This window comes from Polistes canadensis, unplaced genomic scaffold, assembly GCF_001313835.1.
Source record: "Polistes canadensis isolate GaletaPanama2010 unplaced genomic scaffold, ASM131383v1 scaffold_92, whole genome shotgun sequence".
Lineage (NCBI taxonomy): Eukaryota > Metazoa > Arthropoda > Insecta > Hymenoptera > Vespidae > Polistes > Polistes canadensis.
Window position 1 is genome coordinate 446,959 of NW_014569639.1, and position 13,820 is coordinate 460,778.

Consider the following 13,820-nt stretch of genomic DNA (forward strand, 5'->3'; position numbering starts at 1 on the left):
AACAAAAAAAAACAAGATTAAAAATAATAATATATTATATATATATATAATTTTTTAATTTATATTATTTATTATTATTATTATTTTAATTATTATCTATTAAAAATGAGTTTTTGCAATAAAGCGTGAATTTGGCCACTAACGTGGGCGTCATCGTATAACATGTGCATCTTTGTCGCAATGAGAATATCACGGCGAAAAAACTTTCGTGTACCGAAAAGATTAAATATTTTTTTTTAATAATATTTTGACTTAAGTAAATTCTGTAAAATTATTGTGTTCTGTAAAATTAAAATGTAAATTTAGAAAAAGTATAGTTAGGTTGTAAAAATGTTAAATAATTAATGTTATTTAAATACCACATGTAATTTTAGATACCATGATTTAATAGAAACATCATCCCATCTATGCGTAATAGGAATATAAACTTGTTAATAAAATTGTGTCTATAGATCATTTATATCAAAGGATTCCTATTCCTTTATATTTTCATCGTAGCATTTAAGAATAAATGATCTATATCTCTAATTTAATATTTATTATTACACAGGTAACGAGAATATAGAATTATTTGATCCTATAAGGAGGGAGAGGGTCACTGTAATATCGAATGAAATGAAAACTTCGATACTTTGGGCTAGTTTTATTAATTCAATTAACAACGCGTTTATAATACTCTTCGTCTCTTCCTCTTATTTATAATTATATAATTTTAATGAACCGTTATTGTTTTCTTTAGACCCGTCGTCACATCTTAACATGACTCACCCACGTTCACGGACACGCACACTATAGAAGCACGCAGGATCATCACGATTATTATCTTAAATCATCATTGTCCTTATCGTCGTCGTATTCTTTATATCATCGCCATCGTAATTATAATCGTCATCAGTTTACCATCACCGTTTCGTATTCGTCGCGTAATTTTCATTTATCACCATCCACCAATAATTATCATCGTAACAGTCATCGGTTAGATTATCACTTAACGCACCTAGTATTTTAACTGGATATGGCAGCTACAACTTATAAGAAGTGTATTACAAAATCACTTTTAACGATTCGTTCTCCTCGCGCGCTCCGACGATTATTATTTTTTCTTTTTTTTTCGTTTATTCATTTAATATTCTTTTGTTGCTCTTCTTTGTGTCTCCCCATGCATGCAAAACACTATCATACCGACGGGCTAATTAAGTAAATCTAACTTTTCTTGTTTTCTCTCTTCTTGCTCTTTTTCTCCATTCTTTTTCTCTCTCACGCGACGAATCCATTGACGTTTAAATAATAAGACGCCGCGTACATATATGTTTTTATTCACATATGTACGATCCTTCGAGATCTGTTTCGTTAAACACCTTCGACAATTTCTCGTGCGTAGACTACTTAAAAAATTGTTTTAAACGTTAAAACTTCCTCATCGTCTTCTTTCTTTCTTCCTAAACAACATCGAAGTACCTGAGAGGATTGGATTTCGACTTATTTTTTTTTTTTTTTTTTTAATAAATAACATGATCGATCCATCGAATCTTTTTCCTTTAGAAACGATACAATCTGTGAGTAATATTATACGAGCGTAATTCTATTAAAAATTGCTACGTATACGCCAGTTATATTATTCGTATTTATATTAGGGTTGGTCGATTTATTTTCTATCCGATAAGAGTGCAACCCCTCCCTTCCTTCTTCCCCAGTTTAGCTCGAAATGAATAATAAACAATTATCCTCAAATTTCAATTCTCCTGTCTGTATATTAATAAAGCGTGTCTTAAAAAAGGATACACACACTTATTTATATTTTAAATAACATTAAGATTTTAAATACTTTGAAATATTATTTTATAGAAAAAGTAATGGAAATGAAACAAATTTGATTCCTGTATACAAAATGTTCATATTCATTCGGGGTGCATTTTACGCTTTTAATATTCTCTTAGATCTAATAACAATATTTTTCATATCAATAAACATCGATGGAATTTTGGTTTAAAATCAGATCAGCAATACATATTACGGATTGAGATTTTAATCGTATCGCTAAAAGTTTCCTGATTTAACCAAAAGAATAACAAATTCGATTCTTATATTCGAAACAAAATATTCCGAATGTACATTGAATTTGTATAGGAATAAAATAATATATCACTTTGCGTTTTTTCAATCCTCTCGATGTTTACCGATATGAGATATCGTATCGTGATCAAAAATAAAAGAAGAAAATGTTTAAGATAAAGGATTGTAATTCGAAGAGTGATTTATCTTTTTATTTATTTCCAGCTGAATAATTAGAGGGGAAATTCACTCATCAGATACAAAATAACACGACTACCCTAATGTATATTTTAGGAAGAACGTAGGAAAACGAGCGTATGTGCGTATATTTTATCGAGATCATAAAACACAATCACGAGTACTTTAACGTCGAACGTATTCGAAACAGAGTCGCGCGTGATTTTAAATATTTATTCCCTTTTCTTTTTTTTTTTTTTTTTTTTTTTTTTTTTTCTTTTTTTTTTTTATAATTTTTTTTTCAGCAATACTCCTCTTTCTAACTTTATTTTTTTTAAATAACGACGTTCTCTTCGTTGTCGCGGATAATAAGATGACCGCGCGTTTTCGTCGCTTCCTCGACATCGATTTTATTTTTCCATATGTATTTATGTATATATGTGTGGTACGTATGTATGCATGTATGTATAAGAGTTTGCGAATCGCATATTTTCTATTTCTCTCCTAATATTTCGTATTAATTAGTTTACACAAGTCATTTAAATCGCTTGCAATTGAATTTCACTTATAAATCCTTGTCCCTCGTGAAACGTGTGTCCTGTGTAGATGTGTGTTTGTGTGTATGTATGTGTATGCGATATCGATGGGGTAATAGTAATACGAACGTGTTATTTTTTTTTTTTAGTTACATACGTGCGCATTATTTTTTAGCGTGTTTCGCGTGTATTCGTTTATGCGTGTATGTATGTGTAAGAGAGGGGAGAGAGATAGAAAGAAAGAGAGAGAAAAAGAGAGAGAGTGAGAGAGAAAGAGAGAGCGTGTGTGATCAGTAGCGTGTTAATTTTTTTTTTTTTTTTTTTTTTTTTTTTTTTTATAAATATCTTATAGTTAAGATGCGCCACCGCCTTCTTGTTCGCTTTAAACATCCTTCGATCGTGCGCTTTTTTGTACGAGGGGTGTTAACGAGAATATAACCAAGAAAATACATCTTGCGATCGACTAGTGTATGTGTATTTGTGTGTGTATGCGTCTACGTGGCTGTTGTTGTTCTTCTTCTTGGGTGTTCGACCTAACGCCTTTGTTAGTTTTCTTCATTTGATTTAGCGAGGGTAAAACGATCGGCAAGGGTGATTCATTGGATACGAACGAAGCGTGAGTACAAGAGGGGGAGTTTTGAACGAACGAACAAACGAACGGAAGTGGATTGTTCGTCGTGTCTGCAAGGCTTCTGCAAGGAAAAAAAAAAAAAAAAAAAAAAAAAAGAAAATAGGTGGTAAAACAGGGTTTGACAGGGTCTGAAACGGGTTCAGGAATAACTAGTAAAAGCTCGAACGTCGCGGAAGGAAAAAGTATGGAGCGAGATGAGAAAGGAAAGAAGCAGCATCAGCATCAGCAGTAGCAGCAGCAGAGTAGTGCCACCACGCGTTTTATATTTTCTTTCTGTCCTTCGTGAATAATCTTTTGTTTTTTTTTTTTCCTTTTCTATTCTTTTTGTTGGCGAAAGAGGCCTATACGCGTTTAAGATATTGGAAATATAGATAACTAGAGGAAACCGATCAAGTTTAATCGATCTACTGCTTAAACACTATTTGGTAAAACGATCGATTTTGAATCAAGGAGATGATTCATCGATTTATTTTTTCTTCTTCTTCATCTTCTTCTTCTTCTTTTATAAGTTACCTTTTTTTTTTTTCTTCTTCTTTATTTCTTTCTTTCTTTCTTATTATTTTTCGTTCTGTTATCTTTTAAGGATTGTACGAACGGAACGCTTATTTTATTATAAAGACGTATTTCTTAGACGAGAATTCTCGTATTTTTTTAGTCTGCCCGAATGCGTTCCCCTTTCCTTCTTCCACAATTTTCTATATTTCTTTTTTTTTTTTTTTTTTTTTTTTTTTTTTTTTTTTTTTTTTCTTTATTCGTTAATGATTATCTTAAAGAAAAGGAAGATAGTGCTGCGACAGTCAGCAAATACGAGCCGGCCAAATCGATTAACAGAGATCATTTTGTCGATATTTTTAATAGTCTGTAATCTCATCGTTAATACATTGGACCGATAAGACGTTTTATATTTAGTTCATCTTGTTAATAGTAGTATTCCGTGCTTTTTTTTTTTATTCTTCTTCTTCTTTTTTTTTTAATTCTTTTTTTATTCCCTTTTTGTTTTTTATTTATTTTGTAGTCTTCTTTGGTACCCGTAAAGAGGTCCTCGTTTGATAATAAGTTTGTCTTTTCCGCATTGACGCCGTGCGAAGAGAAATATGTGAATTAGTGAGATAGAGAAAGGAATGAAAGTAGAGAAAAAAAGTGGAAAGGGATGGGGAAAGGAATAGAGCGAATGGAGAGGTGGAAGAGAAGACAGAAGAGAGAGAGAGAGAGAGAGAGAGAGAGAAAGAAAGAAAAAGATAGAAATATGTATGCAAAAAGGTATTAGAGAAATGGTTTGCGGAGGAGTCACGTTAGTTCCGAAGGATATAATAATTCCTTCGACCGAATTAAATTTATTAGCGAGTTCGCGAATCGGTGTAGGCTTTTCGCATATATCGCGAATAATATTTTAAAAGATTTACGGGGGCGTGAGAGGGAGGGAGGGAGGGAGGTGTAGGGAGGAGTGGATAAGGGTTGGGGTTTTACGGGGGATTCGAGTGCTCGCGAGGAATCGAGTTTCGGATCGAACGAATTCGTCGATGTAAGTTATAGAAAATCGGAGATCCGATTGATTTCGCCATAGACGTCCCCCTCGTATAGACGATGATCGGATAAGTGACTCGTTTTTACACGTGTAAACACTCATTCATCGAGAGAACATAAGGGGGTTCAATATGTCTCTCGATTTAACAAAGCTACCGATAAGGGAGGACGTTCTCTCTCTATTTTCTTTTTTTTTTTTCTTTTGATCGCTGCTTTCTCTTTTTCTTTTTTTTATAATATATATTATATTATATATTATATATATATATATATATTCTATACCTCCGTGACCGATAAAAGAGTACCGTCGAATGTCGAGCGACGCTCATATATATTTTGAACACTTCACAAAGGGGGCGGCGGGTGGGTTGGGATTCACGGCGATTACTCGTGTAAATTCGTAAATATATAGTTCGTCTTTGATATATAATAATCACGACGATTAAAATTTGCCGCAGTTGTATTTTCACCATATATTTGTTGTTCCCTTTCGATTATTTGTAAAACTCGCTCGAGAACGTTCGATCGCGATCTCGATCACGTTTATCACGACGTTGTTCTTGTTCTTGTTGGTTGGTTGTTGTTCTTGTTGTTGTTCTTGTTGTTGTTGTTATTATTATTAATATTATTATTATTAATAATTATTAATTATTAATTATTATTATATTAATATTATATTATTATTATTATTATTTTTATTATTATTATTATTATTTTTATCATTGCTTCATTCTCGAGGAGCCATTGCAATCAGCGCTGACAATATGTCGAGATGGCGAGGTCCTCTGTCAGTAGACCCAAGAAACCGGTACCCATTGTGGCGTCGTGTGAACTCGTTCGATCGCTGCCTCCAATTGGGCGATCGTTTCCTCAATATCGTTGTTTACGATGGTCAGGTCGAAGAAATGTCCATACGCGTGTTTCAACATGTCCGATTCCTTCGCCAACCGTTCCAGGCTACCGTCGTACTACAAAATTACATTTCATTAATAATTACCAATGAAAATGTTTAACAGAATTCTATGCGTAATATCATGGAAATGCGATAATTTATTGTTACATACGTCGGTGATATTTTGAAGTACTGGTGCTGCAATGAAGACAACATAAGGTGCAAACTCGGCCGTACGTAAGACTTTCAACGCTTGCGGTTCAACATCCAATATCGCCATTCTTCCTTCTTCGTGAATCTTTCGAATAGTTTCCAATTTCGTTCCGTACATTGCATCCTCGTGCGTTCCTTAATATATCATTCCAATTCATTTATTTAAGATAATATTGATTATTAATAATATGATACTAACCATATTCGAGGTATTCGTTAGCAGCTATGTCAGCCATCATCTCGTCGTGCGACACGAAATAATAATTACGTCCGTTTTCTTCGTCGGTTCTTGGAGGCCTCGTTGTATCTAAACGAATCGTATTAACATCGATTTTTTTATTTTATTTTATTATCTCTTTTTCTATTTCTATTTTATCATTTTGTGAAATAATACTCACGCGGAATAGGATAGGCATATTTGTCGGGATGTTTAGCGATAATCGTATTTTTGATATGCCGACGACCAACACCGTGTGCTCCTAATAGAACCAGAGTCTTGCGTTGGAAGGCAGGATCTGTAAAGAAAACAAAAAAAAATATATATATTATATAACGTAATCATATATTGTTTTTTCTTTTGTTTTTTTTTTTTTTTTTTATATTTCAAGTTATATTTCAATGTATAAAATATTAATAATAATTAATACTAACAGGGAAGTTTGACGACTTCCTCGTAAGTGACCAGGTCCAGCTGATCGAAGACTGCGTTATGTTTCGCAAGATACTTGTCCTTGTATTGTTTCTTCTTACGTCCAAATATCGAGCAATTCACTGTAAAACAAAGATCAACGTTAATCCAGTTTGTAAAAATACGACGTGACGCATACAGCATCTCGACGATCTTATTTCAAATTAATAATAAATTTAACGGTGTATCTGTTTCATTCGTTAATGTGTGAATTTAACAAACTCAGCCAGTATTATTTGTTTTTTTTTTTTGTTGTTGTTTTTGTCATTAATTTGTAAAAGCAACAAGTCAAGCTAATTCACAATCGTAAATTCTAAATAAAATTATTACTATGATAACAATATAATAATAATAATAATAATAATAATAATAATAATTCTGCAGAGAGTATTGTCATAAAATGCTGGTACAGTGGATGGAACTCGTGCAACTAATAAATTACTTTGCGAGCATTCGAAGAAGATCTTTAAAAAGCATACAATTGCGGCTTCAGTTTCAGAGCCAAGTGTAAATCGATTAAAAATACAGTGTCTTATTTATTAATAACTTTTGTTTAAAGGGGAAGCTTCCTTGGGGGGGTCAGTTTTTTTTCGGGCAGCTTGGTTGACCGTTCGATATACCGCCGATGATGTTGAATGAACGAAGATAGAAACGCCGCCGACCACTCTAATTTTCCTGATGAACGTGGATAAAATGGGAAAATGGTTCTTTCAATGGAGAAGGATGATACACGATAAAGGTACAAATTTTCTCGTTTGTTTCGATTGATTGAAATCCTAATGGATTCGTATCGAGTCATCTTCCGAACGAGATCATTGACTCTTTTTCGATATAAACGAATGCTTAATCTCAATTCCCCTAAAACCCCCCACCCCCACCCACTCGCCCAAAAAAAATAGATAAAGCCAGTCACAATTCGTTTGGATATTCAGTTCAAAAGGAGCCATAATCGAGAAACAGGAGATGGGAATTCCCATTAAGAGGAATGTTCCAGCAGGTCGCAATAATAAAAATGTCAAGGACGTTGTCAAGAGGGGATAGAGGTCTCTCTTTTTTTATGCGTGAAGTTTCGAAAAGAAATGTCACAATCTTGTCTGTGTGTGTGTGTGTGTGTGTGTTTGAAACGATGTGCGCTTGTCTGCTGCTTATTGCTTGTTAAGTTAGTCAGCGAGAAGAAAGAGGAATTGTGCTACATAAGCGTTAAATGAAGTGCGTGACACGATTTGCTTAGGAGATATGGCATGCATCCCTTTAAGAAAGCAATACGTCCAACGGTTCAAGGATTTCGATGGTCTTTCAATATGTTGAAAAAGTATATAATTACTCGTCAATTTTTATTTTCATTTCATTTCAACGAATTAAAATATCATCGAATAATATTTTACTAAAACCGTCGATAATATCGTTTCTTTCTTTAATTTTCGTGCGTCACGATAAAGAATGAACGAGAGAGAAAAAGAGATAGAGATAGAGATAGATAGATAGATAGAGAGAGAAAGAGAGAGAGAGAGAGAGAGAGAGAGAGAGAAAGAGAAAGAGATAGATTTCAGTAAAGTGTTTTCGCGTTGAATTAAAAACACGACGGTTAGAAGCTTCTCGTGTAATTTTACGTTTTTCGTTTTCCTTAATAAAATCTAGAGAAATATATATATAAAAAGAAAAGAAAACACAATATGTGTGTGTGTGTGTGTGTCAGGATTGGGTGAAAAAGATACAATTAATGTGTACAATTAATAATTATTTAAAATTATTCTTCTCTTCCTCTGCAAGATGGAGATATAAAATTGGTTGATTTAAATGTACGCTGAAAAATGTGAATATGTTAATTAAATTGAATTTGATGTTTTCGGATTAGACGCGAATGCGATAAATGGATCTCGAGTAGAGTGTTATGATTTAATGAGCTAATGATGAAGAAAAAAAAAATAAAGATCGTGATAGAGTATAAATATAACTAACATAAGCCCATATTCGAGTCGTTCACATTCTGCTGTGTCTCTATTTCTGCAATAATTATCGAAGACGAATATAAACGCGTGTGTTGGAAGCGTGGGAACGATAATATAATATAGTGTTTTTTTTTGTTTTTTTTTTCTTTTTTTTTTTTTTGTTGTTGTTGTAGTTCATGCGACTACGCGTTCCTACATGACTCTACGCGTATCTACCTGAAGGCAGGGTCATACCTGTCGAACCGTCGCAGCCTTCGGTGTGAGAAGAACATCCTCCTTCTCCTTCAGCATCTAGCCCACATAACACAAAACAATATGATATATCATAGCAACCATCTTCTATCTATTTATTACTTTTTTTTTTAGCTGCTATCTTATCAGACTTTATTCCTCTCTGAATTTCTCCTTTGCGTCTCGTTGTTTTATTTCATTCGAATTTATTATTAATTGCAGTAAGATCGTTTCTTTTTCTCTATTATATTTTTTTTTTCTATACTTTTTTTATTTATTTATTTATTTGTAAGAACGATTAATTTGTTATCAGTTTCTCAGAGTGCGTTCTCTCTTCATCATTATCATCATCACCCGTTCTTTTTGTTTTCTTTTCCATTTTTCTTTGACAATCGAGAATAAAAGTATTTGGTAAGAGATAATGAAGGATTCCAAGGGGCGGGGAGGGGGAACCACAACGACGATCGAAATAATAATAATAATTCGTCTTTATATATTATTAATATATTTTCGTATCGAGATAGATAATCCTGCGATCTGCTGGACACTTCCGTATATTATATAAAACGCCTTTTTATTTTCTTTTATTGCGTGCGTGTACGTGGCATGCGTGTCTCTTTTTGCCGTGTTTTTTTTTTCCCCCTCTTTCAAAAACACGGCTCCGCGTATTTTCCTTATCGTAATAAAAAAAAAAAACAAAAACAAAAACAAAAAAAAGAAAAAACAACTTACTCTAAAATGTCATTCGATCTAGCCTAATTGTCATTGTGAAAACGACTCGCTACGGATCATCTCGCAAATGATATTATTATTAAGTCAATTAAATTAAAAAAAAAAGAAAAAAGAAACAATTCTAAGCATCCTAAATATAATTATAACTCACAGAATCAATTCATTGCTATACATATAGAGATACACACATACCTACATAGAGTATACACAGAAGGTATTTACGAACAGCTGTGTGGAATACATACATACATATATATATATATATGTTATCGATGAGATAAGCTTATGCTTTGTTCAATCATTACGTTTTTTTTTCTTCCTTTTTTAATGTCATGGTAAATTTACAAAAAAAAAAAAAAAAAAAAATGGGATCAAAAGGGATAGGGGTGAAGGTGGGGGGGGGCGGCTGGGTTAAACGTAATCACGAGTATTTCATATATCTTACGGTGGAATTTTGTTTTATCCCTGGAAAATAGCGATACGTGGATATACGATATTACGTATAAAAATATCGAACCACAAATGGGGCTCTAGTAGCATGGGGGAATTTTGCGTGCCAATCCACGAACGAAAAAGAGTATAATATATATTTGTCAACTTATTTTTTTTCTTTTTTTTTTTTTTTAAATTCGCGTAATTAATAATAATAATAATAATAATAATAATAATAAGGTTTAGAGAATGAAATTAGGAAAATAAAGGGGATTACCTTGTTCCTGTTTATTCTTTTCTATTGCCATACAAGCGATACGCCATTCCTGAAGTTCGGGGGAAGGTATTAGACCAGCGGAACCAGCCGCGTTGTCCTTACGTGCTTGCCACCAATGATGATCGTCCTTGCTAATTATTTGTAGTATGTCGCCGGTTTTAAATGCGATGCCGGCCTGTGCGCACGGTATTAGATCGTCTTCTAAAGGATCGTAGTCAAATTGAGCGCGTACGAATATCTGCGAATTCACATAGAGACAAAAAATATCGTTACGATGGTTTTTTATTATTATTATTATTATTCGAGTGTTAGAACGAAAAAGAAAAACAAAAAAAAGAAAACAAAAAAAAAAAAAAAGAAGAACAGGAAAACCAAACAAGGAAGGAAATATTTTGATTATTTCGAATCGAAAGGTCGATCAACGGAAATAAATTGATTTCATGGTAATTGAAAAGAGAAGAAACATTTCTTTTTTTTTTTTTTTGTTGGTAATATATATAAAAGACAAAAGAAAAAGTAGAAGAAAATGACGATGATCGATCGATCGATCGATCGGGGGGGGTGGTTTTGAATGAAATGTTAAATATATATATATATATGTAAAAATATTAAAGAAACCAAAAAAGGTTAAGAAAAACAGAAAATACAAAAATAAGAGCATTCTCTATAGACCGCAAGCTATGATGACAAATTAAATCGGTCCATTGATCGTTCGTTTCGATCGCTGATGAGATCTACTATAACAAAGTGGTTGCAAAACTAAACAGACTATATAAGAAAAACGTATTTATTATTATTATTTTTTTTGTTCTTTTATCTAACGCATAACTTCTCTTTCTTTTGCTCTCTTGTTTTTTTTTTTTTTACTTTTTTTGGTAGGGATGTTTTTTTTGCTAAAGAAGCAAAGAATGCGCGCGCGAGAAAGAAAGAGATAGATAGATAGATAGATAGACAGATAGAAAGATGGATAGACAGAGTAAATGAAAGAGAGAGAGAGAGAGAGAAAAATAAAATTGCAAGCTATCAGCTAATAATTCTTGCTAGAGTATGAAGCGTACGGTACGGATCAATCGTTTCCGTGATAAATGTTTGGATAAATGATCGTACCGTTTCGTTAATAAATAGGAAAAATATTAATCAGCGATCGAGCCGTGATACGACTTCGTCCTGTACAGTTATCAAACAACAATTGGGAATGGATTAATTATCAAAGAAATAGGGATTTAAATGATTGTTACAATTAACGGCACTCTTCTCACAAACGAATCCATTGCGAGATTTGTGACTTTATTTTGTCAAGTAGTATCACTGGCTTCTTATTAATTCATTTTTTTGATTTTTTTTTTTGTTTTCTTTGTCTTTTAATCATTACAATGAGGGAGGGGGGGTGCACTGCAAGGCGACGATGTGGCGAGCGGGATGAGATTGATGTTTTCTTTTTTTTATAATAATAATCAATCGAGATTGCATATTTTGACAATACATTTTACAACGAGCTACTCTCGTCGAGTGGTCATAACAAAACTTATCTATTTGTTATAGATCTTGTTAAATAGTATTCTTTTTTTTTATTTTTATTTTTTTTTTTTTTTTTCTATATATTTGCATTTAGCCCACCAAAGGAAAGACGTTTTACGCATTAGCTACGCCAAAAAAAAAAAACGGATTTTAATTAGATCGACGTGCGTCTAATTTAGCGCATTAACGATAAAAGTCCTCTAGCGATAATGCAATATTTATAAAAGACGAATACAGTTTATCTTTTTCTTTTCTTTTCTTTTCTTTTCTTTTTTTTTTTTTTCCACAAGAAGCTGAAGCACTAGGTTGTTGCACATATTAAATATATGTATGACGTATAAAAACAGAGAGGAGACAAACGTAGAGAGGCACACACGCAAATGTATGTATAATATATTACAATAAAATAACGCGCGCTGCAGAAATGCATTTTTATTCGGGCTCTACTTTGGCGGTGCGTGTAAATAAGAAGAAGACGTCGTTTTTGGAAATGTACCGGCGATTTACAATAATTTTCATTTTTTTTTTTTTTTTTTTATACGAATATAAATATNATATATATAATACATTGTATTACAAATATTCAAAATATTTCACAATTCAATTTATTTTATATATATATATATATGTACATATATATTTGTATATATGAAGGGAAATATTGTGCCTGGCCGGTAATAGATGATAAATCAGGTAAAGGTATGAAAGGGAATGCGAAGGTGCGATTCGATTTCGTGGCGAGGTTGCGGATAACGAAGGATTTATTTAAAACAAAGAAGAAAAAAAAAAAAAGAGGATAATTATTACAGGGATGAAACGCGTTTTTAAGTTTAATACGATAAAAATAGAGATATCGTTTTAAACGATCATTATATACGATTTTTGTAATTCTATTAACAAAATTGTTCTTTCCAGTTCAAAAGAAAATTCGGTGGTGGCGAGGGGGGGGGGTGAGCGACGATACAAATAAATTATTATTATTTAAATGAAACGAATAATATATATATACATGGAACAAAATTATGCGACCGCGGTTTTATCCACGATTGCACGTACCAACTATGATGGTTGTTATACTTATTGCGAACTAAACTAAATTAAAAAAAAAACCAATAGATCATCGATTCGTGAATCGATAAACGCATTCCGTGCGTTTTCTAAGCTCGTATTTTAGAATCTACGCGTATTTTTATATTCGCATTTAAAAACAATGTATCAAGTGTGGACGCGAGTGCGCGACAGAAAGAAAAAAAAAAATAATAATAATAAAAAGGAAAAAAGAAAAAAAAAAATTGTTGAAGTAATGAAACAAATCGCGACATTCAATAACAACGGAACATAGGTAGAAAGACCTACTTTTCTGCAGTGGCGTATGAAACGTGTAGAAAACGCGCGAGAAAGAGAGAGAAAGAGAAAGAGACAGAGGGATAGAGAAAGAGAAAGATATAGAAAAGTAGAGAGAGAGAGAGATAGATAGATAGAAAGAAAGAAAGAAAAAGTCGAGGGTATCAGTCGAGTGGTGGAATAAGTTCGGAGGGATGGTAAAATGTGCGTGTGCCGGATGTGTGTGTGTGTATGATTTTATGTGGGGGACTTGTTTATATAAATGTAATGTGTGTGTATGTGTGTATGGGTAATATGTAATAAACGCATAGCCTTCTAACTACAGCAGTCCAATCACACCAGATCAAGTGGCGGTACTTACTAACACTGGCAGAGGCTTAATCCTGAACAACTAGAGCGTTGAGGAAACAGAAAAAAGGAAGATCGATTAATTTTGTAATGTGTCGTTCAAGTCTTATCGAGAGAGATATAGAGAGAGAGAGAGAGAGAGAGAGAGAGACAAATTTTTTTTTTTTTTTCGTATCATTTGGAAAGAATTTTCTGTTTTATTTATTTATTTTTTTTTTCTTTTTTCTTTTTTTTTCGGGTTTATTTTATTTTTCTTTCCCCCTGCGAGTTATTTAT

General features: G+C 32.8%; 1 protein-coding gene across 11 annotated transcripts in view; it reads right to left on the reverse strand.

Moving 5' to 3' along the window:
• Nucleotides 1–5,576: 5,576 nt before the first annotated feature.
• Nucleotides 5,577–13,820, reverse strand: part of LOC106787108 (peripheral plasma membrane protein CASK) — a 108,630-nt gene continuing 100,386 nt past the window's right edge. For 2 of the 11 annotated variants that reach the window (XM_014749185.1, XM_014749186.1), the window contains exons 5-12: nt 13,558–13,587; nt 10,335–10,572; nt 8,897–8,953; nt 6,677–6,796; nt 6,424–6,540; nt 6,225–6,332; nt 5,985–6,160; nt 5,577–5,888 (exon numbers count right to left, since the gene is read on the reverse strand). In XM_014749185.1, coding sequence (XP_014604671.1) covers nt 5,709–5,888; nt 5,985–6,160; nt 6,225–6,332; nt 6,424–6,540; nt 6,677–6,796; nt 8,897–8,953; nt 10,335–10,572; nt 13,558–13,587 — 1,026 coding nt within the window. In that variant the 3' untranslated portion in view covers nt 5,577–5,708. The remainder of the gene's footprint in view (nt 5,889–5,984; nt 6,161–6,224; nt 6,333–6,423; nt 6,541–6,676; nt 6,797–8,896; nt 8,954–10,334; nt 10,573–13,557; nt 13,588–13,820) is intronic. The other 9 variants (XM_014749187.1, XM_014749189.1, XM_014749191.1 and 6 more) reach the window with 6 other exon arrangements.